Source organism: Salarias fasciatus, chromosome 8 (assembly GCF_902148845.1).
Source record: "Salarias fasciatus chromosome 8, fSalaFa1.1, whole genome shotgun sequence".
In the NCBI taxonomy this organism is placed as follows: Eukaryota; Metazoa; Chordata; class Actinopteri; order Blenniiformes; family Blenniidae; genus Salarias; species Salarias fasciatus.
Window position 1 is genome coordinate 618,283 of NC_043752.1, and position 25,784 is coordinate 644,066.

General features: G+C 51.1%; 4 protein-coding genes across 8 annotated transcripts in view; 2 read left to right on the plus strand and 2 right to left on the minus strand.

Moving 5' to 3' along the window:
• The first annotated feature begins 94 nt into the window (after positions 1 to 94).
• Positions 95 to 8,587, plus strand: nfe2l1b (nfe2 like bZIP transcription factor 1b). 4 transcript variants are annotated; one of them, XM_030098708.1, is made up of 6 exons: positions 95 to 303; positions 1,205 to 1,995; positions 2,817 to 3,038; positions 3,889 to 3,939; positions 4,023 to 4,172; positions 4,689 to 8,587. In XM_030098708.1, the coding sequence occupies exons 2-6, from the start codon at positions 1,438 to 1,440 to the stop codon at positions 6,054 to 6,056; spliced, it is 2,349 nt and encodes a 782-aa protein (XP_029954568.1). In that variant the 5' UTR covers positions 95 to 303; positions 1,205 to 1,437; the 3' UTR covers positions 6,057 to 8,587. The 4 variants fall into 4 exon arrangements, with proteins under 4 accessions (XP_029954568.1, XP_029954565.1, XP_029954566.1 ...); XM_030098705.1 differs by having other exon boundaries at positions 96 to 303; positions 3,850 to 3,939; XM_030098706.1 differs by lacking the exon at positions 95 to 303 and adding an exon at positions 387 to 1,126 and having other exon boundaries at positions 3,850 to 3,939.
• A 362-nt stretch (positions 8,588 to 8,949) lies between these two features.
• On the minus strand, positions 8,950 to 11,937 carry cbx1b (chromobox homolog 1b (HP1 beta homolog Drosophila)). 2 transcript variants are annotated; one of them, XM_030098717.1, is made up of 6 exons: positions 11,734 to 11,937; positions 10,280 to 10,361; positions 10,006 to 10,198; positions 9,768 to 9,921; positions 9,586 to 9,680; positions 8,950 to 9,485 (listed from the first exon to the last, which is right to left on the minus strand). In XM_030098717.1, exons 2-6 carry the CDS (start codon positions 10,326 to 10,328, stop codon positions 9,344 to 9,346), a joined length of 633 nt encoding a protein of 210 aa, XP_029954577.1. In that variant the 5' UTR covers positions 10,329 to 10,361; positions 11,734 to 11,937; the 3' UTR covers positions 8,950 to 9,343. The 2 variants fall into 2 exon arrangements, with proteins under 2 accessions (XP_029954577.1, XP_029954576.1); XM_030098716.1 differs by having other exon boundaries at positions 10,006 to 10,201.
• Positions 11,938 to 13,053: 1,116 nt separating this feature from the next.
• snx11 (sorting nexin 11) lies at positions 13,054 to 19,102 on the plus strand. Its single transcript, XM_030098972.1, has 8 exons — positions 13,054 to 13,206; positions 14,162 to 14,201; positions 14,421 to 14,507; positions 15,865 to 15,965; positions 16,106 to 16,201; positions 16,301 to 16,525; positions 16,606 to 17,152; positions 17,241 to 19,102. The coding sequence occupies exons 2-8, from the start codon at positions 14,178 to 14,180 to the stop codon at positions 17,676 to 17,678; spliced, it is 1,518 nt and encodes a 505-aa protein (XP_029954832.1). The 5' UTR covers positions 13,054 to 13,206; positions 14,162 to 14,177; the 3' UTR covers positions 17,679 to 19,102.
• Positions 19,103 to 20,607: 1,505 nt separating this feature from the next.
• skap1 (src kinase associated phosphoprotein 1) overlaps positions 20,608 to 25,784 on the minus strand; it is a 35,552-nt gene continuing 30,375 nt past the window's right edge. Inside the window, exons 12-13 of the mRNA XM_030098848.1 lie at positions 21,222 to 21,324; positions 20,608 to 20,915 (exon numbers count right to left, since the gene is read on the minus strand). Coding sequence (XP_029954708.1) covers positions 21,232 to 21,324 — 93 coding nt within the window. The 3' untranslated portion in view covers positions 20,608 to 20,915; positions 21,222 to 21,231. The remainder of the gene's footprint in view (positions 20,916 to 21,221; positions 21,325 to 25,784) is intronic.

Consider the following 25,784-nt stretch of genomic DNA (forward strand, 5'->3'; position numbering starts at 1 on the left):
AAGCAGTGAATATTATTTTTGATGCATTCTTTAATATAATTTGAGGAGGCTTAAAGCGCTCTGATGAAAGCTTGCTACCAGAATGTTCTGCGCATGCTCAGTGTGGAAGCGTGTTTCAATGCTATGCTAACCGGGCCAGCTAACATTTCTGCAAGTCATGGTGGGCCATTCAAAGAGGAAAGGCTGGGGAATGAGAAACCGGGCAGCACTGGGGAATAACTCCGAACTTAACCGGACCTGAGTGCTGCTCTTAGCTGCTAGTGCACTTTTGGGCATGAAGACACAGTTGATAAATCTTCATGCGTAAGTATTAAACCCAGAGGTTTTCAATTAACTAACAAACGCTTATGCTGGTGTATGAGCTGCTGTGATTCGTGGCGTAAGCTGACGGTGGCGCAGACGTGAATAAAGTGGGTGTTCGTGTGTGTCCGCTTTTACGTTTTGTTTAAAATTACTTTTGGTGGTAGTTAGCAGGGAAATAGCTTCAAGGCTAACCTGGAGTGTAGGTTGAGTCCCAATAGTAGTTTAGCATTTCTGCTTAACCCCGCCCTTGCTGAGTTTTAATTGGTTGGTGTTTGCTGGAGTCATGTGTCGTCACCTTCGTCGAGCCCTCTGATTGGCTGCAGAAGCCGTCCATCATCTTTTCACCACTTGTTGCTAGGGAGATTGTTTGATGCTACCAGCGGCGCTACCTGTCACTTTTCGGGGTAAACAGAAGCGCAACTTATCTCTCAAACCGACATTTAGAGCGACTTTAAGCTTCACGGTGAAGCAGTTTCGAGCGTTTGATGGCAGAGGCGGGCGTCTGAATCCATGAAGTAGCGTGCGGCTCACGTCATAAGGACGGAGATAGGCGCAGCTGTGGAGAGGAGGGAGGGACCGACCGAGCCGCCGCCGCCGAACCGACTCCCTCATTCACCTTCAGCTGCGCCCACCACCAAGTAGTGTCCTGTCCAGGGCGGGGTGGTACCTCCAGATCACGGCTCACCATGTCTGACCCGCTGAATCTGCGACAATGAGAGGGCAGGGCAGTCCGCGGTGCGAGCCGACATCACTTCTCTAGTGTTTGGGAGGATGGAGTGGCTGCTAGCAGATTCCCATTAACATGTGCTTGATGCAAATGTAGGTAGGTGGAAAGTCTCAGGGCTGAGAGCAGCGGGGATGTAATGCAGAGCAATAAGATGTCTTCTCTCACTTTTGTCAGGACTGGGAGGATGAGCTCCTCATGAAGAACAAAGTGGAAACCTCATCTGGATCCTGTGGAGCTTTCTGAAACAGTCCTGCTGAAGACCCCGTCCCCTCACGGTCCTCATCCACTTTTTGTGTTCATGTATCTGTCCCCATCTTTTAGTGGTAGCACTGAAGTGTTGATCCGAGAGAGTTGGCCCCTTTTTTGTTTTTATTTTTTACTTTCACCTTTTGTTCCTTTGTAAAGAAATGCTTTACCTGAAAAAGTACTTCACAGAGGGCCTGATTCAGTTCACCATCCTTCTGAGTCTCATTGGGGTGCGGGTGGACGTTGACACCTATCTGAGCAATCAGCTGCCCCCGCTGAGAGAGATCATCCTGGGGCCGAGCTCAGCCTACACCCAGACACAGTTTCACAACCTGCGCAACACGCTGGACGGCTATGGCATCCATCCAAAGAGTGTGGACCTGGACCACTTCTTCACCACTCGACGTCTGCTGAACCAGGTGCGCCAGCTGGATCGCCTCTCCGTGCCCAGTACCGAGCTCAACACCTGGCTGGTGCATCGGGACTCTGAGACTGTGGTGTCCGCCAGCAGCCAGTCCAGCCCCAGCATCACCCTGGACAATGGGGCCGGCCTAGAGGACGTTGACAACCCTGACGCTACCCCGGCCATGAGGGGAGGAAGCGGAGCGCCTGAATCCACGTACAACCTGAACGCAGCGGACAGCAGCCTGGGAGCCGTGGCCCCTGAGGGCAACCAGGAACAGGGCAACAGGGACAGCAATGACGACCTGACCAAAGAGGTACTGCCGCATGTTTCTGTCTTTACTGCTCCGTAACACCTGGAGAGTATCTGTCAGGAGGCGGCGACGCCTCCTCTGACAGATGCTGGTTGTCACCACAGACATCTGCCACACCACAAAGTCAAAATCAACATTTCTGTTAACGCACATCCACCAACCCAGGAGAATTTCATGATTATTCTTCACTGGTAAATTAATCTGTTATGATTTTTGCACTGTTTATTGGTTGCTTGACCTTTAAAATGTCTTTAAACAGTTGAAGATTGTCCCAAACTGCAACAGAAATACAGCTTTACCCAGTCGTAGTGATCTTCACTGGGATCTTTTAATGGTCCACACGCCCTGTGTGTTTTGTTTGAGGCTGATATTTTTAGTCAAACCAGTCGAGTCACATTTGTTACAGCTGTTATTCCATCAACATTGTTTTCTGGCAGACTCCCAGTTTTTAATTTTGCTCCTGAAAACTGCTGTTACGTGTTTGTTATCGAACTCGTATGCGACGTTTCCTGGTCACACTAATGCCCCGGAGTGAGGGCTCTCACTGAATCTTTATTGGACGTTAACAAACTGAGACTTCCCTCTGATCACATGATAATCAGCGAGTCACAGCGTTTCGGTCACGGTTGTATCATCTGAGTCCTGTTTCATGATCGGCCACTTTGTTTTTGTGAAACCGTTCAAAACAGTGAAACAAACTCCATTCCTAACAGGCGCCAGCAGCTGGTGTAGCTGTTGATGTTGTCGAGGTGGCGGGACTGATTCCACATGTTGACTGAGACGGCGGTTTTAACGGCGTTGGCCATGTGCTGCTTTCCCTCCAGGACATCGACTTGATTGACATCCTATGGCGACAGGACATCGACCTCGGCGCAGGCAGAGAAGTGTTCAACTACAGCAACCGTCAGAAGGAGAGCGAGGAGGAGAAGCCCAGCCCGCAGGACAGCAAGGAGGCCAGCGAGGAGCAGGAGAGCTGGAGGAATGGCATCAACCTCCAGGGATCGGCGCCGGTGGACGGGGAGACCGGAGAGAGCATCCCGGAGCAGGTTGGTCCGGGCGTCAGAGATCTCCAGCTCTGAGCGGAGAGCTGGGTGTCTCTGAATGTGGGGGTGTTTATTTCACATGAAAAACAGTGATTGTTTTGCGTAATGAGCCAGTGTGTGTGACAGCGTCACCCACACAGCTCGTCAGGTGCAGTCAGACGAAGACACCGCTGCACTTCAGCACAGAAAATGGCTGCATCGCTTGATTTTAGCCGACCAGCCGCTTCCCGGAATCTCAAGCCCCGGTGGCATATAAACGTAATCCTCGTAAAACTGCTGCTGCACGCCGGCGGTCGCACCCACAGACTCCGGTTTCTGTTACCCACAACGCTAAATCACAACAGAGAGATGATGTTTGGGTTTCTGCAGCGGAGTCTGGTCTGTCGTGACCCAGTTTGAAGGAGGAGCCGCAGATGAAGTGAACTGCAGGTGTGAAGAATCAGGATGTCCTGATCAGCTGATCGTCTTCCCTCACAGCCACGGCTTTGAGCCGGGAATCGTTCTGTGGTCCAATCAGAAACGTGAACGACCTTCTGAATGCGCAGCTGTCCACATCTGTCCTTTTAGTGCAGTAAACGGCGTTAGAATAGACTCCGGAACCGGCTGCTCTGCGTCAGTCGCTTTACACTCAGACTGAGCCTGATGGGAGCTTTAAAGGCGGTTTGTCGTCACATTAAAGACTTCATGAGCGATTAAAACGCCACACGGCCGAGTAAACAGGCCGGTGGATCAGCAGACACTGCTCAGGCTCACACTGACCTCTGACCCCGGGTTCCTGTCGGGTAACTCCGGTGACTGTTGTGTTTGGTTGCAGCTCCAGAGCCTCGGCTCACAGACTTCACCGTCTCTCCAGGAATGCCTGAGGCTCCTGGAGGCCACGTTCCCGTTCGGAGAAGAAGCTGAGGTGACGGAGAGACGTCGAATCGGTCCTGATCGCAGCGCCGTTCAGGCTCCGGCTCCCTCTAACCCGTGTGTCTCGTCCTGCAGTTCCCGGCCCGGGTCGTCACCTCAGAAGTGGCCGTCTCCAACGAGGACGTCCCGTCTACGTCTCAGGGCCTCGCCGCGGTTCCCGCCGCCGAGCCGCCGCTCGACCTGGAGCAGCAGTGGCAGGACATCATGGCCATCATGGAGCTCCAGGTGAGACCAGCGGCTCCGTCCTCACCAGGTCACATGATCGATGCCGTGAAACCTGCCGGGACACGATCAGCCCTCCGTGATCCACTCCGCCGGTTCATCTTCCTTCAGCTGCCACCGCTCCTCCTGCAGCGGCGGCAGGTTTCCTCCACACGCCGTGTCAGCAGACCGTTTGCCTGCATTTTATTTTTAACGCTCATAATTACACTAATTGTAGATTCCAGTGTGAAAACAAAGCCAGCGCCTGACGTCTCTCCAGATCTAAAGAAACTCACCAGACAATTCTTCTTTCAAAATCCAGAAAGCTAGCTCACCATAAATCCCACACTCGTTCCGGTCTGCTCGGCTCCGTGCTGAACGCTGAGTCTGTTCACACTTCAGTATTTACAGAGCAGATATTTCAGCCCCGCCTTCCATTATCTCCCAAAACACTGAGAAGTAAATGTGAACCCGTGTTGAGCAGATCAGGACCAGAACCTGTTTCCAGACGTAACGTCGGTGTCTTTCTCTGTGCCGAAGGCGATGGAGGTGAACAGCACGGCGCCGCTCCCTGGCTCCGCCGCCGGGACGCCGGAGTCCGGCGCCGCGGGGCAGTTTGGCCTGCCGGCCCGGCCGACGCCCATCAACCAGGACGTGAGCCTCCACCAGGCGTCGCTCCCCAGCTGCAGCCAGGACTTCCCGCCGCCGTTCAACCCGCAGCTGGACTCGGCCGGCGCCCCGCAGAGGGCCCCCCTGCTCCGGCCGCCGTCCGGCAACTCCTCCAACGTCAACTCCACCTTCGGCGCCACCAACCTGACCGGGATCTTCCTGCCGCCGCACGTGAACGGCTCGGCCAGCAACGCCACGGCGGCGGCGGCGGTCCTGGCCGACCCGTTCGGCAGCCTGCTGGAGGAGGCCATGCTGGACGAGATCAGCCTGCTGGACCTCGCCATGGAGGAGGGCTTCAGCCAGGCGCAGGCGTCGCAGCTGGAGGACGAGCTCGACTCCGACTCCGGCCTGTCCCTGGACTCCAGCCGCAGCCCGGCGTCCCCCAGCAGCTCCGAGACGTCCTGCTCCTCCGCCGCCTCCTCCTCCTCCACCTCCGCCACCTTCTCGGAGGAAGGCGCCGTGGGCTACAGCACCGACTCGGAGGTGGCGGCCGCCGAGCCCGAGGAGGGCGCCGTGGGCGGCTACCAGCCCGGCTACAGCAAGCTGTGCCGCATGAGCTTCCAGGACCCCACGCAGTTCCACGGCCTGCCGCAGCTGGACGGCGTCGGCCACAACCACACCTACAACCTGCCGCTGGCCTCCGCCTTCCCCGAGCGCCCCGAGCTGCCGCTGGCCGCCGGCAAGAAGGCGGCGCGCGACAAGCAGGGCGCCAAGTTCCAGCCCCCCCAGGACTTCCTGGACAAGCACTCCAGCCGCGACGAGCGCCGCGCCCGCGCCATGAAGATCCCCTTCTCCAACGACAAGATCATCAACCTGCCGGTGGAGGAGTTCAACGAGCTGCTGGCCAAGCACCACCTGAGCGAGGCGCAGCTGGCGCTCATCCGCGACATCCGGCGCCGCGGCAAGAACAAGCTGGCGGCGCAGAACTGCCGCAAGCGCAAGCTGGACACTATCATCAACCTGGAGCAGGGCGTGCAGGACCTGCGGCGCGACAAGGCGCGGCTGCTGAAGGAGAAGATGGAGTTCCTGCGCTCCATCCGCCAGATGAAGCAGAAGATGCAGAGCCTGTACCAGGAGGTGTTCGCCCAGCTGCGGGACGAGGAGGGCCGGCCCTACCCCCCCAGCCAGTACTCGCTGCAGTACGGCGCCGACGGCAGCGTGCTCGTCACGCCGCGCGGCGCCGCGGCCGCCGAGCAGGGCCGCAAGCCCGAGAAAAAACAGAAGGACAAGAAGAAGTGAGGGCGGGACCGGCTGCAGTTTATTCTATCACTTTGCTAAAATCAATAAGAAAGATTTCTGCAGATGCAAGAGAGATGTCCTTTTTTCCTTTAAGAAGATTCTGGTGAGTAGAGAAATGGCGTTTGACTACTCTTCCTGCGTTAGTTTCTCCTTTTTCATTCTGTTCCTACATTTTCTTACCTGGAAACAACTTTGAAGCAGAAGCGGCTCCTCGTTCCGGCGAGGAGAGGAGGGAAACGAAAAGGACACAACGTGAGCTATTAGAGAAAACAATTAGCCGCTCTTGATCCTTTTGCGCCAAACCACCGAGGAGGAGGGTGGAGGAGGAGGACGGAGGAGGTCCGTGGACGGTTGGAGGAGCTCTGCCCCGATCGGATCGCTGAGGGATTCCTCTGGTCACGGAGGCTTTTCCGTTTCAGGACGGCGTCTGGGTGCGCTGGAGGGCGGAGTCGACCACAGGCGACCAGGAGGGCCTCCGCTTTGAGGATGCCGTTGACACCAGTACGAACCAGAGGCTGGGCGGAGCTCCTGGTCCGGCTGGGCGGCGCCCTGGAGGGGTGGGGTACGTGGGAGGACGGTGGCGAGCGTCCCGGGCCGGCCGCCGCTGAAAAGAGGCCCGGGAGGTCCTGCGGAGGATGTTTTCAGGAGGAGGCACACTGCATTGCAAAATGTATCAACTCCCTTATAAATTATACATAGCACTGTAATTTGTCCTTAAGAGGCTTGGCTGTTTGCATTCTGCTGTCTGTCGCTGTTCCTTCGCTGCAGGTTTAACTCCGGGAGCTGCGTCTAGGAAGGCTCTAATTAACTGTTCATAATCTGTAGTATAAGCAAGGTTAGAGGATTTTAGCCACATCAGCTTCACTTTAAACAAGCCCACTCTCTCTCCGTTCATCTGAAGACTCTTTAAGCAGCGGCTGGAGGAGCAGGAATCCCTCCTCGTCACCGATTTGCCAACGAGACTCGCCTGCATGAGGAGCGACCAGCGCCGCGTTCAGGGAAACAGCCACAGAGGAGGAAACCTGTCATCTGCATTTTGAGAATGGACTGACAATTATGTTGGAACATCAAGATTAAAGATTGTAATTACAGATTACTAATACAAAGTGAATGACCGAATGTTAAAAAACTTAATGAAGCTTCAACCTCATTTGGAATCGTCAAAGTTAAAAGTCAAAGACATTGTGAATTTCTGATTATAAATAAGTTGAAATAGAAAAGTGAATTAAACATTTTGAATTGGATTACGATTTATTAGTAAAAGTGAAATCAAAATGGAAAAAAGTCAGACGGCTGAAGTTGAAAAAAAATTAAATATGTTGGAAAAACCCTCAGATTAGGAATAAAAACAGAAAAACCAAATATTCTGGAGATAAGAGGAAATGTAATTATTTAAGGCAAAATAAAATGAGTAAAGTGAAGTAAATTAAAAAGAAGGGAAACATGAAAACAGGCGGTTTGAAACGAAGGCAAAATGTGGCTGAAGTGAAAATGTTGAAGTTACCAAAGGGAAACCTGTCGGGATGTGTTCAGAGGTTCAAAAAATGTTTTAGGTTAAAGGTTAAAAAAAAAAGTTCATCTTAAAAACCAGGAATAAAGTTAAGATTTTCAAAAGCAAGTTGGAAACTTTAAGTTCAGATTTTTTTTTCCTAAATTAGTTTTTATTCATTGAAATAGAGACGTTAGGTGTTTACATTGAAAAACAAGAAATATGTGGAATAAAGCCAAAGTTGATGCAGGTTGTGTTGTAGGAAGAAGTGACGATATGGCGTGTTTGTTAAAGCTGCAGTATTTATTCCTTTTATCGTGAAGAGTTCGGTTTGCTGACGAGATGAGCTCGCGCCGACATCCTTCCTGTAGTACCGCTTCGTACCAGCAGGCGGTGAAGCGAGTCACTTTCATTTGCGAAGTCCTTCCTCTGTGGTTTTTCCTGAACGTTTCACTCCGGACCTCCGGACAGGTGAAGCCCAGCAGAGGCTTTTGTTTGTTTTTTAACTGAAGTGCTGTAAAGTCGCGCCGTCGGCTTCGATTCTCACTTTTGTTTCACCGTTTTTATTTTTCCCTCCTGAAGCGGCGGATCAGTCACACTTCGATGTGAATGCCTTCATTTTACAACCACAGTATCTTCACTTTTAAGATTTTTGGGAACCGAGTTAGAAGAAGAAAAGAGAAGAAAAAAAATAATCACCACGTTCTCAAAGTAGAAGTGCTATTATCGTCTCTGAATGAAGTGTGTGTCCGTGTGTCGTTTCACCTGCCGTGGGAACCGAGGGGGCGGCGAGCGCGGAGGAAGTCCTCGTCCAGCCCGGTTAGCGTTCACTCCGGTGTAACTCAGCACTGCTATACTTCGTGCACTTTCTCCCGTCCGTCTGCTTCCTTTCTGTAAATATTTCCATGTGGGTTTTGATTTGTGTCGTCCGTCTCCATAACCAGTCTGACCCGGGCTTTCAGTTTGGATGTAGTTTCCAGATATTTGCTGGCAATCAAGAATTGTTTTTATTGATTAATAAAGTGTTTTTATTTTCACCTGTGACTCTCGTGCTCCAGTTTTCCTTTGCTGTGATGAACGCTTGATTTTTGGACAACTGGGATTTTTATTTAGAACTTTGTGTCGAAATAAATATAATTTTTTTTTAGCTCATTACTTTCAAACAAACCAAATTATAGAGAAGCACAAAATCCATTTAATTGTAAAAATACATTAAACCTCAAATAACTGTCAAATCAGAATCATTAATTGGATGAAATGTATTATTGGAATAAAGATCGTTTCAAGTTCAGCAAAGTTAGGCCACGCCCCTGCGGTTAGCCACGCCCCCTCCGTACCAAACCACGTGTGAATCTTGAGAGAAAGCGAACACCAGCGGAGGTCTGGAGGCAGAGGACACGGCGCTGTAACAAAACCTGGTTTTATTTCCCAAAACTCGACAAGCAAGACAGAAAGAAAAGCACTACAGAGATGAGCAGAAATCAGGAGGAACGGTTTGAATCCCGACGTCAAAGGGGCGCCGGGGCGCACGACAGACCGGGCGGCGGACACGGCAGGAAAGCTTCACGCCACGGGAACGAATTCAAAGCACGACGAGCGAACGGCGGCGCGGCGAAGCGCCGACCTCAAGCTGATTATTTACAGAGAAATGAACCCGACGAGGGAGAACTACACCCAGACTAATGAGCCCAAAGGTGTCCTGCTTGCCTCTGACCTCTGACCCCCCCACCCCCTCCCCTCCCCTGGTGAAAGTAGAATGAAGTTCAAAACTACGGCCTCTCCTCTCTGCGCTCCGGCGTTAGTTCTTGTCGTCCTTCTTGTCGTCCTCGGACGGGTACGAGTGCCAGGTCAGCCGCTCCTCGTAGAAGGAGATCACCACCTGCGGACACTTCACGTTGGCCTCTTTGGCCGGAACCAGGTCGGCCTCGTCCGAGTTCTTCCTGCACAGAGAGAGAGAGGGGGAGGGGGGGGTCAGAGGGGGGGGGTCACACAGCGACGCCTCGCAGGGCGCCGGGGGGGAGGAGCTCGCCGGCCACCCACCACTTCATTAGGAACATGAGCTCTCCGGTGGAGTCTGTGGCGCCGATGATCCGCTCCGGGTCCAAACCCCGAGCGAAGCCCCGCAGCTTCTCCGTCTGGAGGGACAGAACACACACCGTCGTCATCACACAGACACACACACACACACACACACAGCGGCGGCGGGGAGCCCGGACACTCACGTCGTCCTTCTTCTTCTTGGCCTTGCTCTCGTCTCCGTCGGCGTCCCCGGCCGCCTTCCTCTTGCCCTCCTGCGCCGTCTTCTGGGACTGCAGGAACTCGGCGATCAGGTCGGGACAGTCCAGGTTGTCCTCCGGCTCCCACGTGTTGTCCTCCCTGGGGAGTCAGAGCGGCGGACGTTACGACTGGCCGGGCGGCGCCGAGGCGGCGGGGCGAGACGGAGAGGACGCCGTGTCTCACTCGGAGAAGCCTTTCCACTTGAGGAGGTACTCCACCCGGCCCTTCACCACCCGCCGGTTCAGGACCTTCTCCACCACGTACTCCTCCTCCTCCTCCTCTTCCTCCGCCGCGTCGTCGGGCTTCTTGTCCTTCTTCTCCGGCGCCTTGCTCTCTGTCGGCGGGAGGACGGCCTGGTTGACGTTTCCCTCGCCGCCTGCTGCAGAGGGGGACGTTAGCTCGGGACAGCGGGACAGAGAAGTGCATGATGGGAGATGATGGCTGGCGGTGCGGTCACCTTCTGTGACGGCGGGGGCGTCGTTGGAGGGCTCTGTGGTCAGACTCATACTGATCAGGTCGACCTGGGGGTCAGCAGGCTCCTGCTCGGCGGTGTGGGAGAAACATGGCCGACGGTGAGGAGCAACGCACAATGACAACAACAACAACGACAACAACAACAACAACTGGCAAACCTCTTCCTCAGGACGAGGGAGCTAACCTGCTCCGTCTCCTGCTACCTGAACCTTAAACTGTGAGTAACAAGGGTTTAAATGTACATCTGACATAAAACTACAAAAATACGCCTTTAAATGAATCACTGATGATTCTTATGAACCCATATTCAACAAGTCGATCAATTTTATGGAAAAAAACCTGCTATAAACTGTAAGAAAATTCAAAAAGTATGAAGTCTTAGGAACAATAAAAAAGAGATTTAAGGTTAATTAATATTCTGTTTTCCTCCCTATTTCCAATGCAAAAAACAGTAGGTTTTTTTTTTTTTTTTTACTATTAATAGCAAAAAAAACACCCAGCTTCAATCCAGATTAAAACTATGATACAAACTTCCACCACATTTATTTCTTCATGGTTTTTTTTAAGAGAAAAAAATTAAAAAGTAGATGTTTCCTTATATCCAGTGTGGACCAAAAGCAACAAAGCTGTTCATGAGTAAAAGAAAAAAAAAAGATAAATGAAAATTGCTTGTTTCCCTTATAATGAAATCTCGAGTCAAAAATCTAAAAACAAATTCCCTGAAACTACAGATTACATCACAAATAGTAAGACTGTACACGCACTGATTATTCTAACTAGTTATATTTACACCACGTGGTTGATTTGGTTCCAGATATTCCAATTCATTCATTCACAGATTCTTCCTTTATGTCCGTCTTTATAATTCATGTTCGATCAGAGAAACGCAGTTTGGCCGTGAAGCCGCTTCCAGACTGACGTTTCACCGCATGTCCACCGCACGTCCCCGCGCGCCGCTGCTACCTGGATGAATGCGTGAACCTGAGGAACGTCATCGCATGTTTACGTGTGCAAAACAAAAACAGCCGCGTGCACGTGTGCGTGCCAATGTGGCCGCGCGGGCTCCCGCTCCAGTGTGCAGACAGACACATGATGCTCGGAATTTGCGTGATGCCGCGGCTGCTAGTGCGGGAGAGCGGGAGGCGTCCAGCTGCCGCTCCGTGCGGGAGCCTGCTGGAGCCTGCGGGGCACGTTCAGCACGACAAAGCCTCGGCGTGCCGCTCGCCGCTGCCTCCATGTTGACTCCGCGACTCCCGGGACACACTCCGACATGTGTGTGTCGGATAAAAGCGCGAATTGCTCCCGCACGCAGAGCCGCCGAGTGTTGGGTTGAAGAGGTTCGTCTGAATCGGTCTGAGTCTCGAGAGCTAAAGGCGGCTAACGTAGCGCACAATCAGAGCAACAACACGTTAGAAAGGAGGGAGAAACACTACTCACCGATGGCTTACTGCGCTAATTATTTTAAAGTTTTTTTTTTTTCAGTTAAGACACTGCGTCTGGCTTAAAGTCAGACTGCAAATATTAAAGATGCCGCAGCAGGAGCGTCGCTGTGTGCTGATTTGTTATTAAAACGGAGCCGTTAGCTCGACTCGGCTAAAATGTGTCGTTTCCGCCCCTTGGTCTGCTGGAGAAGAAGGAGACGGAGCGTCAGAACAGGACGGATCGAACAGCGTCTGGATGGATTGCAGCTGTCACACATGCGCAGCAGCTCCTTCCGGGTAGTTTACAGATCTACGGAGCCGCAGCGTCTGAAAACAAGGCGGACTAAACAACGTCTGGATGAACCGTAACAGAGTCACACAATGGGGACAGCTTCTTCCGTTTACTTTGCAGATCTACCACGCTGGCTTGCGTTAGCAAAGCACGGACCAAGGAACAACCCCACCGTGTGGTTGCATTGGTTTTTGCATCTGGTTTTGTTTGGTTGCTGGCTTATTCATTCATTCATCTGTTCATTCGTTTGTGTCGATTAGAAGGATGTCAGCGTCAATGACAGTAGACGGTGGATTTTTTCTAAAGATTTATGTTTACAAAACCTGTCCGTTTTGTGAAAATCAAATAACTATCAATTAAAACAAATAATTTTATAAAGAGACCCCAAGCTCCTATTTATTAATTAATTAACTCGTTCATTCCTAGAGTACTCATTTATAAAAGGATGTTGAAGAAGGAAAATAATGTTTTTCTTGAAACTTTGCACCTTAATGAACGATCTCTCTACTTATCTGTTCCAAGTACACAATAGGTAATTGAAAAAAAACATTTTAGATTTATTTAATTAATTTCCTAGTCGAAATCGTGTTCTTTACAAAACTGCTTCCATTATTCATAAAAAAATATACATAAAATATATAAAAGCTGTTGTTTGGAGACCACTTTAAAAGAAAGTCTCGCCACTGCACCTGTCACTGGGCAAATTCTTTCTTCATTCATTCATATTTTTGTTTGAAATAGTAAACAGTGTAAACAGTCAGTTTAGGTTTTTTCTGACATTTTTCTTTTTGTCTTCTTTAATGCTTCTGACCCGTCTAAACGCCCCCACCCCCTACAAATAAATACAGTAAAATAATGTCTTGAATATATATGACAAATATTTTCATTAAAAATAATTATTTTTCTTTGGTTATCTAAAATCCTTGCATTTTCTTTTCCTTTTATAACGCCTATTAGATTAGACACGCCCCCTGCGTATGATCCCGGGCATGCACTCGACGTAATGACGTAAATAGATGACGCAGGCACGCCGCTGCCCGTGACTTGCGGAATGGAGAAAGGAGCTGTCGGTGATAACAAGCTCCCTCCGTGTTTCATGGTTTTATTCAGCGGGAGAGAGGAGACGTCGACGGGCGGAGGAGCGGCAGCGGAGGCCGGCGGGAGGCCGCAGCAGCAGACAGCCGACTTCCCCTGAAAGTGAGTGCGACGCAGCGAAGGTTCTCCGGTTTTAGAGAGTCATCATTCAGGCCACACAACTCAAAACAAGTCTGCTCCTCATGACCGGCGTCCCCACCTTACAGCCCCTTTATTCGCGTTAGTTTAGTTCTGCTTAAACTCTGCAGCTGTAACGGAGTGTTGAAGTGATTTCCCGGGTTAAACATTCACAGTGACAGCTGTTAAAGGGGGAAGCAATGCAGCTGGTTCAGCAGCACTCCAGTTTAAAGCATCAGCAAGGTGGAAAAGTGATAAAAGTGTTTGGTGTTTGTGTGTCACACCCTTCTATGAGTCTGTTCTCACTTGTGTTAAAATGTGAAAAGCTTCTCTTTCCTTCATTTTAACACCAGTTGATCAGTTTAGTGTTCATGAGGCTGGGAGATGGAAGCAGTTCTTAATTCCGGTCAACTTTAATACAAAATCAACAAAATGCTCAAGATGGATAGATTGCAACTCTTTCATGCTATGATAAAAGGCAAGGCTCCATCCACTGGTCTTTGCACAAATGACGATCCATTATTTTTAATATCGGCTGATATCGGTACGATAAATCTGGTCCGATGCAAACTGCCGACATCTATTTCTGTCTGTGTCTGTTAGGGTGGCTTTAACCTGGGCAGTGTGTTGACATGAATAGTACTTTAACGCTGTTATGTTGCGTTTGTTTTGGGAAGTAGAGAAATTAATCACTTTTTCATATTCAGTGTTTACGTGATTTTCAGATTAGAAAATCATAGAGCGTTTAGTTCAGTATTGACATGGGTGCATCTCTCCGTCAGTGTCTCCAGGTTCATGAACCGGGACCCTCAGAGTGCGAGCCTCCTCAGAGAGGGGTCTGGTGGATTCCGGCCGCCCGGCAGCTTGTGGCCACGCTGCAGAAATGCTCACGCGTTGGCAACCACTTCACTGAACCGTGTTCTGCTTTTTCGCCCTGCAGTGCGGCACTCGGTAGGATGAACAGCAACCACGAGGAAGATGTGAGTAGTTTCCCCTCCGCTTCTGCTTTCACTCACTTTCCATTCTTCTCTTCTGGGACGGCGGCCGTCGCTCTGCAGAGAGCTCCGCTCACATGTCGAGCGGCGGCCGTCTCCTCTGACGCGCTGCCAACATTTGGGGAAGTCGGTGTTTGTCCTAAGATCAGCAGAACGCAGACGTGCGAGCCGCTCAGCACTTCTCTGCTTCCTTCCTTCCTGCAGGAGTTTGTGGCTGTGCGGGTCCAGGACCCCCGGATCCAGAACGAGGGCTCGTGGAACTCCTATGTGGACTACAAGATATTCCTGCATGTGAGTATCAGAGTGGAAGCTGAAGTGAAGCTGAGGCAGAGCGGCTGCTGCGTTGCTCTCAGCTCACTTGTGGGTTTTGTGGGTCTGTTTGCGGTGTTTTGTACCTTCTGGTAGTTCTTCTGGATTTGTTTTGATGTCATGTCTCCCTTCTTCCTGCTGCTGTTTTGCATCTGACCCTCCTGTGGACTTGTCGGGTCTCTTTGTACATCCTTGCCTGTTTGGAACCTTTTTGTGGTAGTTTTGTCTGCACAGAGTTAACAATACGGCGTGAAGCTGATTGATTAAATGAATGGTCAGGTCTCATTATAAAAGGTCAGATGCAAAAAAAGGAACAAATCAATAACTGACAGCTCTGTTAGAGCCGAGGTCAACGACGGAAAAGAGAAATAAGTTATTTCAGGACTAAATGTCCTCTTCAACAGCGTTTCTGTCCTTTGTAACCGATCTTCAGCCTGCTGCTCGCTGGAACTTCTCACCAGGTGATCTGCACCTGGAGGCGGAGCCTTGCTCCTGTCTGAGGCTGTTCTCCACAGCGGGCGGTGTGTTGGACTGTTCCGTCTGTGCCTGACGCGGCGGCGGTGTTGAGGAATGGTGTGTCAGCGCTGAGGCTCGCCGTCCACGCGGCTGTGCCGATCAGCTGATCTCGTGATCCTCCTCTGCTGTTTGCTGTAGATCATTTACTGCTCCACGCAGCACACAGCAGCAGTTTGTTTCAGATTACACACTTTCGGCCATTTTAGTTTAAAACTGGGTCAAATCAAGATTAAATTCAGTAACTTTTTTTTATTTTTACTTTTCTTCTTTTCTTTGACTCTAATTTTCTACTCCTGCTTTTACTTCTTCTTTCTCTGACCTCTTCTTCTTCTTCTTCCTCTTCTTGGTTTTGCCGCGGCAGGCTCGTCCAGTGGTTTAAAGCTCTCTCTTGCTCTGTGTGGGGTTTGCATGTTCTCCCTGTTCTTCTGACCACACCTGGCTGGCTCTACATGGGATAACCGTCCCGCTGCCACCCCGGCAGCTCCAGCATGTCTGACTGTAGGGAGGCTGTTTCACGGATTCCCTCCCGTCGGAGACCGGTCTGTTCCGCAGACGTGTCTGAACCGTGTCGCACGTTAGCGGAGATAATCCGACATGTGACGACGCCTCAGTCCTGCCGTCGGCGGCCATCTGAATCTATGAGGAAATGTTAACTGGATTCTTCCAAAGCTTCTAAACCGTGAACAGGAAGTGCTGGCACTGAACCATGACTGACGGAACTTGTTCTCGTCGCCTCCTGCGGCCTCGGAGTGGATAAAAGTTGCCGTCCTCTCCATACAGCGGCAGTTGGCGTGAATTTAAACCTGTGACTCTCTCCTTCCAGACCAACAGCAAGGCCTTCACGGCCAAGACGTCGTGCGTCCGCCGGCGCTACAGCGAGTTCGTGTGGCTCCGCAAGAAGATGCAGAAGAACGCCGGCCTGGTGTAAGACATCCGCTCGTTCCTCGGGCCGTGAAGGTTTTTATCTGAAGCTGGAAAACGGTCCTGAAGCCAGACGGACAGAGGAGTTCTGCTGGCAGGATCGGACCGTGTTCCAGTCTGAAGGAGGTTTCCTTTCCTTGCAGCCCAGTTCCAGACCTTCCAGGGAAATCCTTCTTCTCCTTCAGCAACGAGGACTTCCTGGAGAGGCGGAGGAAGGGACTGCAGCTCTTCCTGGAGAAGTGAGTGTTTGTGGTCGGTCCTGGAGTGTGAGCACCCGGGGTCTTCTGTGACGTTCCCCCTCATGCCCGCCGTGTTCTCCTCCCGTTCCCGTCCTCCAGGGTGGTCCACACCACGGTGTGTCTGTCCGACAGCCAGCTGCACCTCTTCCTGCAGACGCAGCTGCCCATCGGACACATCCAGGACTGCGTCCAGGGCCACACGCCGTACTCGGTGACCGACGCCATCCTCACCTACGCCTCGTCCAACCGGGGCCTGGCTCAGGCTCAGGAGGACGACCCGGTCAAGGACTCCAGCCTGACGGTGTCCTACGAGTCCATGGAGAGGTAGAGCAGGCTGCGGCGGTCGGTCTGACCCCGCCCCCCCGTCGCGCCGTGGCTTCATCCTCCTGTCTCTGCTCCCGCAGCCCGGCTCTCCATCCGCCCGGTCCCCAGACCAACGAGGCCTTCAGCCCCGAGCTGCTGTCCTGCGGAGACGCCGACCCTCTGGAGGACCTGCTGGAGCTGGCGGGTCGGGACTCGGCCGGACCGCGGCACGAGGCGGAGCCCTGCGTGAGGATCTCCCAGAGGAGGAACCAGCTGGAGGCCGTGGTGGAGCGCCGCGGCGCCGCCCAGGCCCGGTTCTACCTGGATGAGAGCCTGGACCCGGCGGGGCGCGTCCAGACCGGCTCCCACATCCTGACTCCGGCGGACGTGCACTCGCCCGTGGGCAGAGGCGTCCTGCTGAGCGTGGACAGCGTGTTCGAGCCTCCGGACGCCGCGGCGCCGGACGGCCGGGAGGAAGGGAGGCCCGAGAGGTTCGACGGCTCGATAGAGATTTTAGCCTTTAGAGACGATACGGGAGAGGAGCCGCCGGCCGAGAACGGCGTGGGAGCTCCGGAGGACGACACGGCGGGAGACGGCGCGGCAGGAGACGGCACGGCGGCAGCTCAGACCAAAGAGGACACGCTCCAGGTGCGGCGTCTCGCTCAGCTCCTCGCTGTCCGCCGCTCCGGCTTCCTCCGGGGCAGGAAGTGACGGGTTCTGTCTGTTCTGTGTGCAGGAGGAGGGACTCTGTGACCAAGAGACGCCGGACGACTTGATGGGGACGGACGAGGACAGCCAATCACTGGCCTCCTCCGACGGGAGCATCGTGCAGGTCAGCGACGAGGAGGAGGAGGATGAAGACCGCCTCTCCATTCATGCTGCCAACGGCTTGGTGCAGCTGTCCCCCGACGGCCTCCGTCGCTGGGCGGAGGCGGAGGCGGCGTCCGGCGGGGACGTCCTGGACCTGCAGGTGAACGGGTGCGCCGCGGGAAAGCAGGACCGTCGGGGTGAATCTCCAGACGTGAAGTGGGCGGCGGGCGACGGAGACCTGACGGAGAACAGCGACATCAGCATCCTGGAGAGCAGCGGCGCGCCGGGACCAGCCGGCGTCGGGCGGCCGGAGCAGGACGCCGCTGCCGCCGCCGCAGACGCTCCGGAGGTGGAGGTGCGGTAGGTCAACACGGGGGTCAAGCTCCAACTGGTCAACGGGCCAGGAGAGACGCGGGACTCGATATTTATTGAATCATAAGTTTCTCCACCCGACCAGCTTCAGTTGGCTCCATGTTCTACCTGTGAGCCGAACGTGGAACGAGGCGAGTTCTCACTCAGGGACGCTGATCACTGCACAGCTCCTGGAGTCCCCGAGGCCTTCTGCAGCCTGACCAGCAGAGGGCGCTCACATCCAGTCACTTTACCAGATAAAATAATAATAACAATGTGTGTTATCATGCAGAATAATTTAAAAATTTCAAAGACTAATTATCACAACAGAAGACGGGAATCTAAACCTCTCTTAACATCGGCTCCGTTCACTTTTACTGCAGCCCTGAAGGAAGGAGTCGGTAAAGAGATTTCAACACGAAAAAGCAGGTTTAGTTTGAAGAGGAGCGCATTTTGATTTGAGGAAAGATGAAGCTGAACCATTCAGATAATGATGATAATCTTCACTGTAGTTACTGTAAAACCTCAGTTTTAGCTCAAGCGTTACTTCCTCCCACGGCGTCGATCCGTCTCAGAACTCTGAACTGTTTTAATCCTCCGAGTCAAAGAGAAGCTGGTTTTAACTGAACTCTGACCTGTGAAAAGAAAACCGTTACCGTTTCATGACGCGGCGAGTTTTTTTTATTTCGGTGCTTCGACTGGAGTGGAGTTAAACCGCAGCACACACACTTCTCAACTGCAGGACAATGAAACACGTGAAACGCCTCGATACTCTACATTTATCACACAGACTGAACAATTCAAAGCATTTTTCTTTGTTTCTTGAAGAATTTCAGAGCAAAGGAGAAAATTAAATAAATTAAAAAAACTCATTTCTGCCTTTTGAGATTTTAACCTCCGAGTCTTAAAAGTTGGACTTATTGGAAAGTCATTAGATTTTCCAGTTATTTCTACACTCATAACTCAAAATGAACTTTTTTGCATCTAAATTTCACAGGTGTAATTTTCATTACTGATAAAGAACAAAAACGGCCTCAATATTTCAGTTTGTGTGATAAAGGCTTGAAGGCGTGAGTGTTTCCGTTGTGTTGGGATGTGTGTGTGTGGCGGCGGTTAGACTTTCTCGCCGTTTCCAGACTCTCCCACGATGGTTTAAAGGGACCTGCAGTTTACTGAGCTTTCAGCGTCGTGTTCAAGCTTTAAAGCTTCCAGGTGAGGCGCTGAGGAGAAATGGAGTTTTCACACCTACCAGCTTTCTTTGTTTTGTTTGTTTTTAAATTAAAGGTATTTCCTGTTTCTTTTTTAACACCTTCCTGTTTTTATTAAATTAACTCTCTGAATGCAAAGCTCCATTTCTGCTGAGACCTCGTGTTTCTCGTCACCATACATGTTTATATGCACACTATCTTATTTTATTTTGAATAAAGATTTGTTTTATTCCAGAATTTGCCTCATTTTTCTTTGTTTTGTTGTGAATCTCCCAGCATGTTGAGCTGCTGCACCAATCCCGCCCCCTAGTGGCCGAAAGTCGACGCTGCACTCACCTTCAGAGACGTGTTTGGGATTTCTCAGGAGAATAAATGTTATTTAGAAATGACAGAAAATCTGCGAAACTCACACATAACTCAGAATAAAGTGCATCTGACCCCATGAAGACACACACAGGAATAAACGACACGTTATTGGAGAATATTCCAGGAGATGTTCCTGTTTGTGGTGCTCTGGAGAGCCGTGCAGAACGTTCTACTTCTGTTCTGAATTCATTTCAAATGAAGCACAGACTCCTCTTCATCCATCCGCTCAGGATGTTTGAAACGGACTCGAACCGGGTTTTATTCACTGTGAGGTGTGAAGTGCTGACCACTGACCGAGTCTCTCCAGAGGTCCTGAACTGACCTCCGCTGTGCACCTGCAGGAAGAATCCACCAGGGGGCAGCAGCAGCAGATTCCGGTCCAGGTCCTGGTTCTGGATGTGGAGCAGGTCCTGGTTCTGGACCAGGTCCTGGGAGGTGTCTATTGATCAGGAGGCCCTGTGACCATGTGGTTCACAGCAAAATCACAGCTTTTATCCAGAGAATCATCATTTTGTAGCCGATAAAAATACGTTATTGACCAAAGCATTAATGACGATATGCTGAAATATTCTGTTTTTAATGTGAGATGATTTATTTGCGTCAGTCTAATTTTACCAACTGAAAAATCTCAGCTTCTTGAAACTGATCATTCTTCAGATCATTTATCAATATTCACGCACGTCTTAGAGAAACAGAATAAAAACCAAAAACTGCATCAGTTAAACTTCACAGGATATTGGTCCAAAAATGGACAAACCTGGTCTATTTAGGATCAGTTCATGTTAGATTTCTATTTTCTTTTATTTGTCTTTCATTTCTTCCCCAGAATCAATGAGAACAGCTTTTTATTACTGGTCAGATTAAACATATGAATGTAAATGAAAAGTCAATCTGTTCATTCCATTTATTCACTGATCAATATTCCTGCACGTCCTTTCATGTTCCTGTATTGAATATTTTAATACTTTATACTGCATTACCCTGTTTCACCCCGGAAACACTGTTAAAGATGTTATAGTACATCCTGTTCTCTCCTGTTCTTTCCTCTTTTTTTATATAGATGCTCATCCTATTGTAAATATGGGGACTTCCTGTTTTTCAGAATATTTCCAATTTATTTATATTTCTCTTCTATCCTGATGCTGTTGTTTCTATTTGTCTTCCTTACACAGCGAGCGAAAAAAAGCCGGAGTCAAATTCCTTGATTGTCAAGAACAAATTCAGCCGTTAGAGCTGATTCTGAATCTTTATGAATATTAACAAAATGCAAATAAAAAAACGAAGAAAAAAAATTCATTAAAACAATTATCAACAGAACTGATCCCAGAATAAACCCAACATTGATTGTAAAACTCGATATTTTGTGTCAAACAAATATTGCTTCTTGCAAATCAATTTTTTTTTTTGGAATTTTTGACTCAAAACTGAAGCATCAGCCTTGTTTAATTCATCAGCCTTCACTCTGGGGGATGATCAATAAGAACCTTTGATTTTTTTAACAGAAAGTCAGAAAACTCAGCTGAAAGGTTGACCCCCCCCCTCTGATTGACCCCGGTGCTTCACGCCGGTTCGGGGATTTGGAAAAGCGCTGCAGCAGATTTACATGGCGTCATTTACAGTCCGGTCAGATCATCTGTGTGTGATATTTATGGCGGGATGTGGCGGCGGCGGCGGCGCTGTAGGAAGAAACAAACAGAAATAAAATAAAGACCGTGAGAGAAAAGTTGCATTAATAATTCAGCCTTCATTTGAAGCGGAGTCCTCTTCCAGTATTAGAGAATCATTTTCCTAAATAGGACAGGTGAGGCGGTAACGGCGTGCTTCTCCCCGGCGCCGGCCTCGCGCCTCTTTATGCAGTACTTCCTCCAGCCGGCAGATGCCATAAACGGCAGGTCAGCGGCCGGACGAGCGCCGGGGGGACCGTTTGTGTGCGTCGGGCGCCGTAATGGCCCATAATGCTGATGGCGGGAGAGCGGCGGTACCTGTCGCAGCTCAGAGGATGTAGGCGGGGTGCAGGTAGTCCTTGGGGACGATGCCCACGGCGCCGTTCAGCTCGCCGACCCACCAGCCGTGGATGTTGTACTCCTGCGGCCCAAACGAGCAAATAAAGAGCGTGAGGTCTCCCGGCGGGCGGCGGGGACGGGCGGCGCGGCCCACAGTCTGGATCATCAGCTCAAGAACAACCATTCCAATGATTTGAACTGCAATTACATCCGCCGGCTGTGGAGGGCCTGAAAACACCGACGGAGCCAGCGCCACCCTGCACATCGCCGGGAACTCGCACCCTGACCCCGTTCTCACAGAGGAACTGAGAAATCTGTGACAGAATCCAAGAAGACGGTCAAATGTGTTTCAGTCCAGGAGGGACACGGACAGCTCTGGACCTGCGAGGAGAATCTGGACTCCCTGGGAAGAGAAAATCGTCATTTTTCTTTCATTAAATGTGTGAAAATATGTTTCTGGGATCTGCTGCTTTCTTTTCAGAGCCGCAGTCAGTTACAGTCCTGAAAGATCAGCCGCCAGTCGTCGATCAGCGGCACATCAGGGGTTAAAAAGTGAGAGTCGGATCAGGCGTGGGCGTCCTCAGAGACATCCAGGAGCCGAGTTTTCATTAAAAAATGAAGGAAACAGTGAAAACAAGGCGACGGAGAAACAGCCTGGAACTGCAGCTGGTCTGTTAACGCCACAATAACCATCAGCTGCGCTCAGCTCTACACTGTGATTACACACACACACACACACACACACACACACACACACACACACACACAATTAAAAAAAACCATCAGGAGAATTTACCGTAGAGCCAAAGGAAAATCAAAATGAGACATTTTTTAAATTATTCTTTAGAACTAATGATTTTAAGCTTTTTTGTAATTTTATTTATTTTAAACTAAACTAAAATAAAGAGCAGAAATTATATTATCCACATATAAATAACTGAATTGTCTCATAAGAGGACAACTCACATCAAACTCACATTTTCTAATTTATTTACTTCATTTTAAACATTTATTATATGAATTTCATTCTTTATATTTCATGATAAATGTGAATATTATTATTTTATGTGTTTATATATTTTATTTATGACAGTTTTGGTTAAAAAAAACAGAAGGTTTAAACATAAAAATTCCATATATTTTAGATAATTTTACACTTTTGGAATCATCAGATCTACAATAGAAATGTATTATTATCCATCTGGAAAATTCAGTGTGTTGTAGGGACGCAGTGTTTAGACAGTTTGTTCAAGTTCGAGGAAGAAAATCCTCTGAACTGCATCCACGTTGCGTCTGACTGATTCAATTAAAAACTATCAGATGAAACAACGAAAAACTTTCATGAGGATTTATTGTTTGACAGCGGCAACGAGAAAAGCTGAAAACTCAGACGTTCCCGTTTCCAGATGTTCTTGATGCATTTAAGGAACTTGGTTTGAAGGAGGCCCAGCTCCTCTCTGCTCCTCTCTCAGAGCGTCAGGACACACACACACACACACACACACACACACACACACACACACACACACACTCCGTCTGGTGCTAAAAGAGGAGGCCGCCGGCTGACGAGCGGCGTTTGGACTCGGAGGGATGAGCCTCCAGCTGGAGTGTTCTCAGCACAAACAGGTACAGCGATCAGCAGACTGTCCACCCAGGCCCCATCAGCCCCCCTCCTCCACCCCCCCTCCACCCCCCACCGGCCTGCCAGACCGGGCCGCTCCGCCGCTCCTGGCCCCCCGACGGCCCGGCGACTCGCCGTGTGGAGGTTCGGTCAGAAACGGCCTTTTTTATGCCCCCATCAGCGAGCGAGGGGAGAAGCCCGGCGGAACGGCGGCCCGGTTCCTGCTCCAACAGGAGGAGGCGATGGCGGGGGGGGGGGGGACAGACGGAGAGAGGGAGCCAAACAGTTTTTCTCTCCCTTGGGGGCGTCGCAGCACTATTCCAGCGACCGCGGTGACAGAGAGTTTTATTTATCTCCGCCGCCCATCTGTGCAGTCGGTCTCAAATTCTCCCTCAGAAAGGTCTTTTGGATTATCAGCGCCGCCATTTTAATACAACTGCTACATCACGGAGAGGGCGCCAATGGCGGTGGAAGTCTGTCAGGCGTGCAGAGTCCATCTTCCTCACACTTGAAATGGGTTCATCCAGAGTACACCTGCTGTAATAGGGACATTGCAAACGACGCGCAGGGAAATTACCCAAATGACAGAAACTATGCAAACTCTTCCTGCCCCCGTCCCTCCTGCTCGTCGTCTCTTTGCTTTTGTGTTCGGGGGGCTGTGATTTGTTTGGCTGTGGCTCTGAGCGTGGAGGGGAGACGGGGGTGTTTCGGGGGCTCGTGGCGGCGGCGGCGGCGGCGAGCTGTTAAGTATTCAGGCGAGGTGGGAGATGCGTCGAGGCTGAAGGAATCAAAGTGTCCCCTGAGCGGCAGACTTCTGGGAAATGTCTGCTTTTGTCTCATTAGGAAGATGTAGCGGCACACACTTTGCATCTGCACAGTGTGAGCGGTGACACACACATACACGCACATACACACACATACACACACAGGAGTGTGTGTTTGTGGCAACAACCTGGCTGAATGCGGCGGCGCTGCCGAACAGCGCCGTGTCGTGGCGGCCGCCGCACGCTCACTCGCTGACCTCCCGGTGACTCCTCCGCCGAGTGCACGGAGGGCGGGAGGGGGGGGGGGGGGGGGGGGGACGACGGGGGGTGGGCGTGGCCAGCAGCCGAGAGCGGGTTGCCATGACAACACCTGCAGTGTACCGGCGCGATCGTTTATTTACCACTCAGGGGGCTGGCTAATGGCGGCATCCTGATAGGCCCATCGCTCAGCTTCCCCACCGCAGGACAGATTGACAGCTCGCCGAGCCCGGAGCGGGGGTGGGGGGGTGTGAGGGGGGGTGGGGGGGGGGGAAGGAAGGTGACTCCAGGTCCACCTCAAACAAAAACACCTCTTTAGCACCGTTCTGCATCCCCTGAAACAAGCCGGTACAGTTCCGAACAAACCCGGTCTGCGTAACCCCCCCCCCCCCCCCCCACCCCCACCCCCACCGCTCGTCACACACGAACACACATCTCGACGATGAAACACACACACACACATTCGCACACAATCCCAAATGCATACAAACTAGGGGGAGTGCTAATAAGCCTGACACATGAGGCATCTCTGCTCGGCCACCAGCTGACTGAGGCAGGCCTTGGGCGTGATGGAGCGCAGGAAGTCTCTCATTGCCCTGCCGCTGAACCCGCCGCCTGGGTGTTACAATCTCTCCCTCCCCATTTCCACTCCCTCCTCCCCCGCTCTCCTCCTCTTCCTCCCGTTCCTGTCGTCCCCATCCCTCCTGGAGCTGCCTGCATCCTCCCTGTTTTCACTCCTGCTGCAGCTCTGCAGTCACTCCATCACTGCTCTCCTAATCAAGAGACATCTTCTCCTCCGACGCTCGGGATCCGCCGCCGCCGCCGCCGAACCCTCACCTCACCAGCAGCAAAAAAAAAAACGTCACGCCAAAAAACCCTGCGATCTCGCTGAAATCAGCGCAGAAACACACACAACGCAGCACAGCCACACGTGGAAACGGCTACTTAGCGTCCACTCTTATTTTCCAAGTGGGCTTTTAATTAAATCAGTGAATTGGCTTCAAATTGGAAACATGACAGAGCATGAGAACGTCTGAAAATATCTCAGGGACGATGAGATTTAATAAAAAGAAAAACCTACTGGCTCCTTTCTAATGCTCGCCTGGGATTACAGATCGCTCCTTAACTTAATAGCAATTTAAAGTGGATTTGTGTATGCCACTGAGTGTCTGTAATGATGGCTGTTTACGCCGCCCCTCATTTATAATAATTAAGCAGAATGGATTGGGGGGTGGGCCGCTCGGACGGCGGTTCTGGGCTATTGGCTCGGGCTGAATAATGACCTACTGTAGTTGACCGGGGGATGACCGCTGCCTCCTGCGTGACCCCGCACCCCAGACTCGCCCCCTGCTACTTTGGGTGGTAAATAGGATGTCTTTCCCGTCTATAGCGTCGTGGTGTCTATGGCCACAATAGCAGCCAGGGGTCTTTAAATGGGTGTGTGACAGAGAAAAGGAGCAAAGAGGGGGGGACAGGAGTTCACACAAAAGAATAAAGGGAGCCCCCCCACACACACACACTCTTTGTCTCCCTCGCTTGACTTTTCCCATCTGATTGTTCAGCCCACTCTTCCCTTTTCTTCAGGCCACATTCAGCCGCTGTGACCTTTGGGCAGCGGGCCAAAGCAGCGTGTAAAACACAGAGTAATCCTGTTAGGAGCTCGCTGAGAGGGTTTCAGCGTTTCCAGAAACCGCTTCCACACGGATCAACTTCACACTCTCAGTTATGAAACATTTACTTGACTTTTGGGTGACGATAAATCGAAGGAGGTAAATCTGCACAGCGGTGAATCAGGTTTTGATGTTCGCGTCAGCCGTCATTTAAAAACAGGAGCGCGAGCCGCCACAAGGTGTCAGTGGTGTCCACGTTGTCCCTGTCTCAGACAGGCTGGATGCCTTG

What these genes read in the sequence shown, in the direction of transcription:
- nfe2l1b (XM_030098705.1), top strand. Translation starts at nt 1,438, where the DNA reads ATGCTTTACCTGAAAAAGTACTTCACAGAGGGCCTGATTCAGTTCACC. An exon ending in ATGACGACCTGACCAAAGAG is followed by an intron (nt 1,996 to 2,816) that starts GTACTGCCGCAT and finishes CTTTCCCTCCAG; the next exon opens with GACATCGACTTGATTGACAT. An exon ending in TGGCCATCATGGAGCTCCAG is followed by an intron (nt 4,173 to 4,688) that starts GTGAGACCAGCG and finishes TCTGTGCCGAAG; the next exon opens with GCGATGGAGGTGAACAGCAC.
- snx11 (XM_030098972.1), top strand. Translation starts at nt 14,178, where the DNA reads ATGAACAGCAACCACGAGGAAGAT. An exon ending in ACAGCAACCACGAGGAAGAT is followed by an intron (nt 14,202 to 14,420) that starts GTGAGTAGTTTC and finishes TCCTTCCTGCAG; the next exon opens with GAGTTTGTGGCTGTGCGGGT. An exon ending in ACTACAAGATATTCCTGCAT is followed by an intron (nt 14,508 to 15,864) that starts GTGAGTATCAGA and finishes CTCTCCTTCCAG; the next exon opens with ACCAACAGCAAGGCCTTCAC.
- cbx1b (XM_030098716.1), bottom strand. Translation starts at nt 10,328, where the DNA reads ATGAGTCTGACCACAGAGCCCTCCAACGACGCCCCCGCCGTCACAGAA. An exon ending in AAGTGGAAAGGCTTCTCCGA is followed by an intron (nt 9,922 to 10,005) that starts GTGAGACACGGC and finishes CTGACTCCCCAG; the next exon opens with GGAGGACAACACGTGGGAGC. An exon ending in CTCATGTTCCTAATGAAGTG is followed by an intron (nt 9,486 to 9,585) that starts GTGGGTGGCCGG and finishes CTCTCTGTGCAG; the next exon opens with GAAGAACTCGGACGAGGCCG.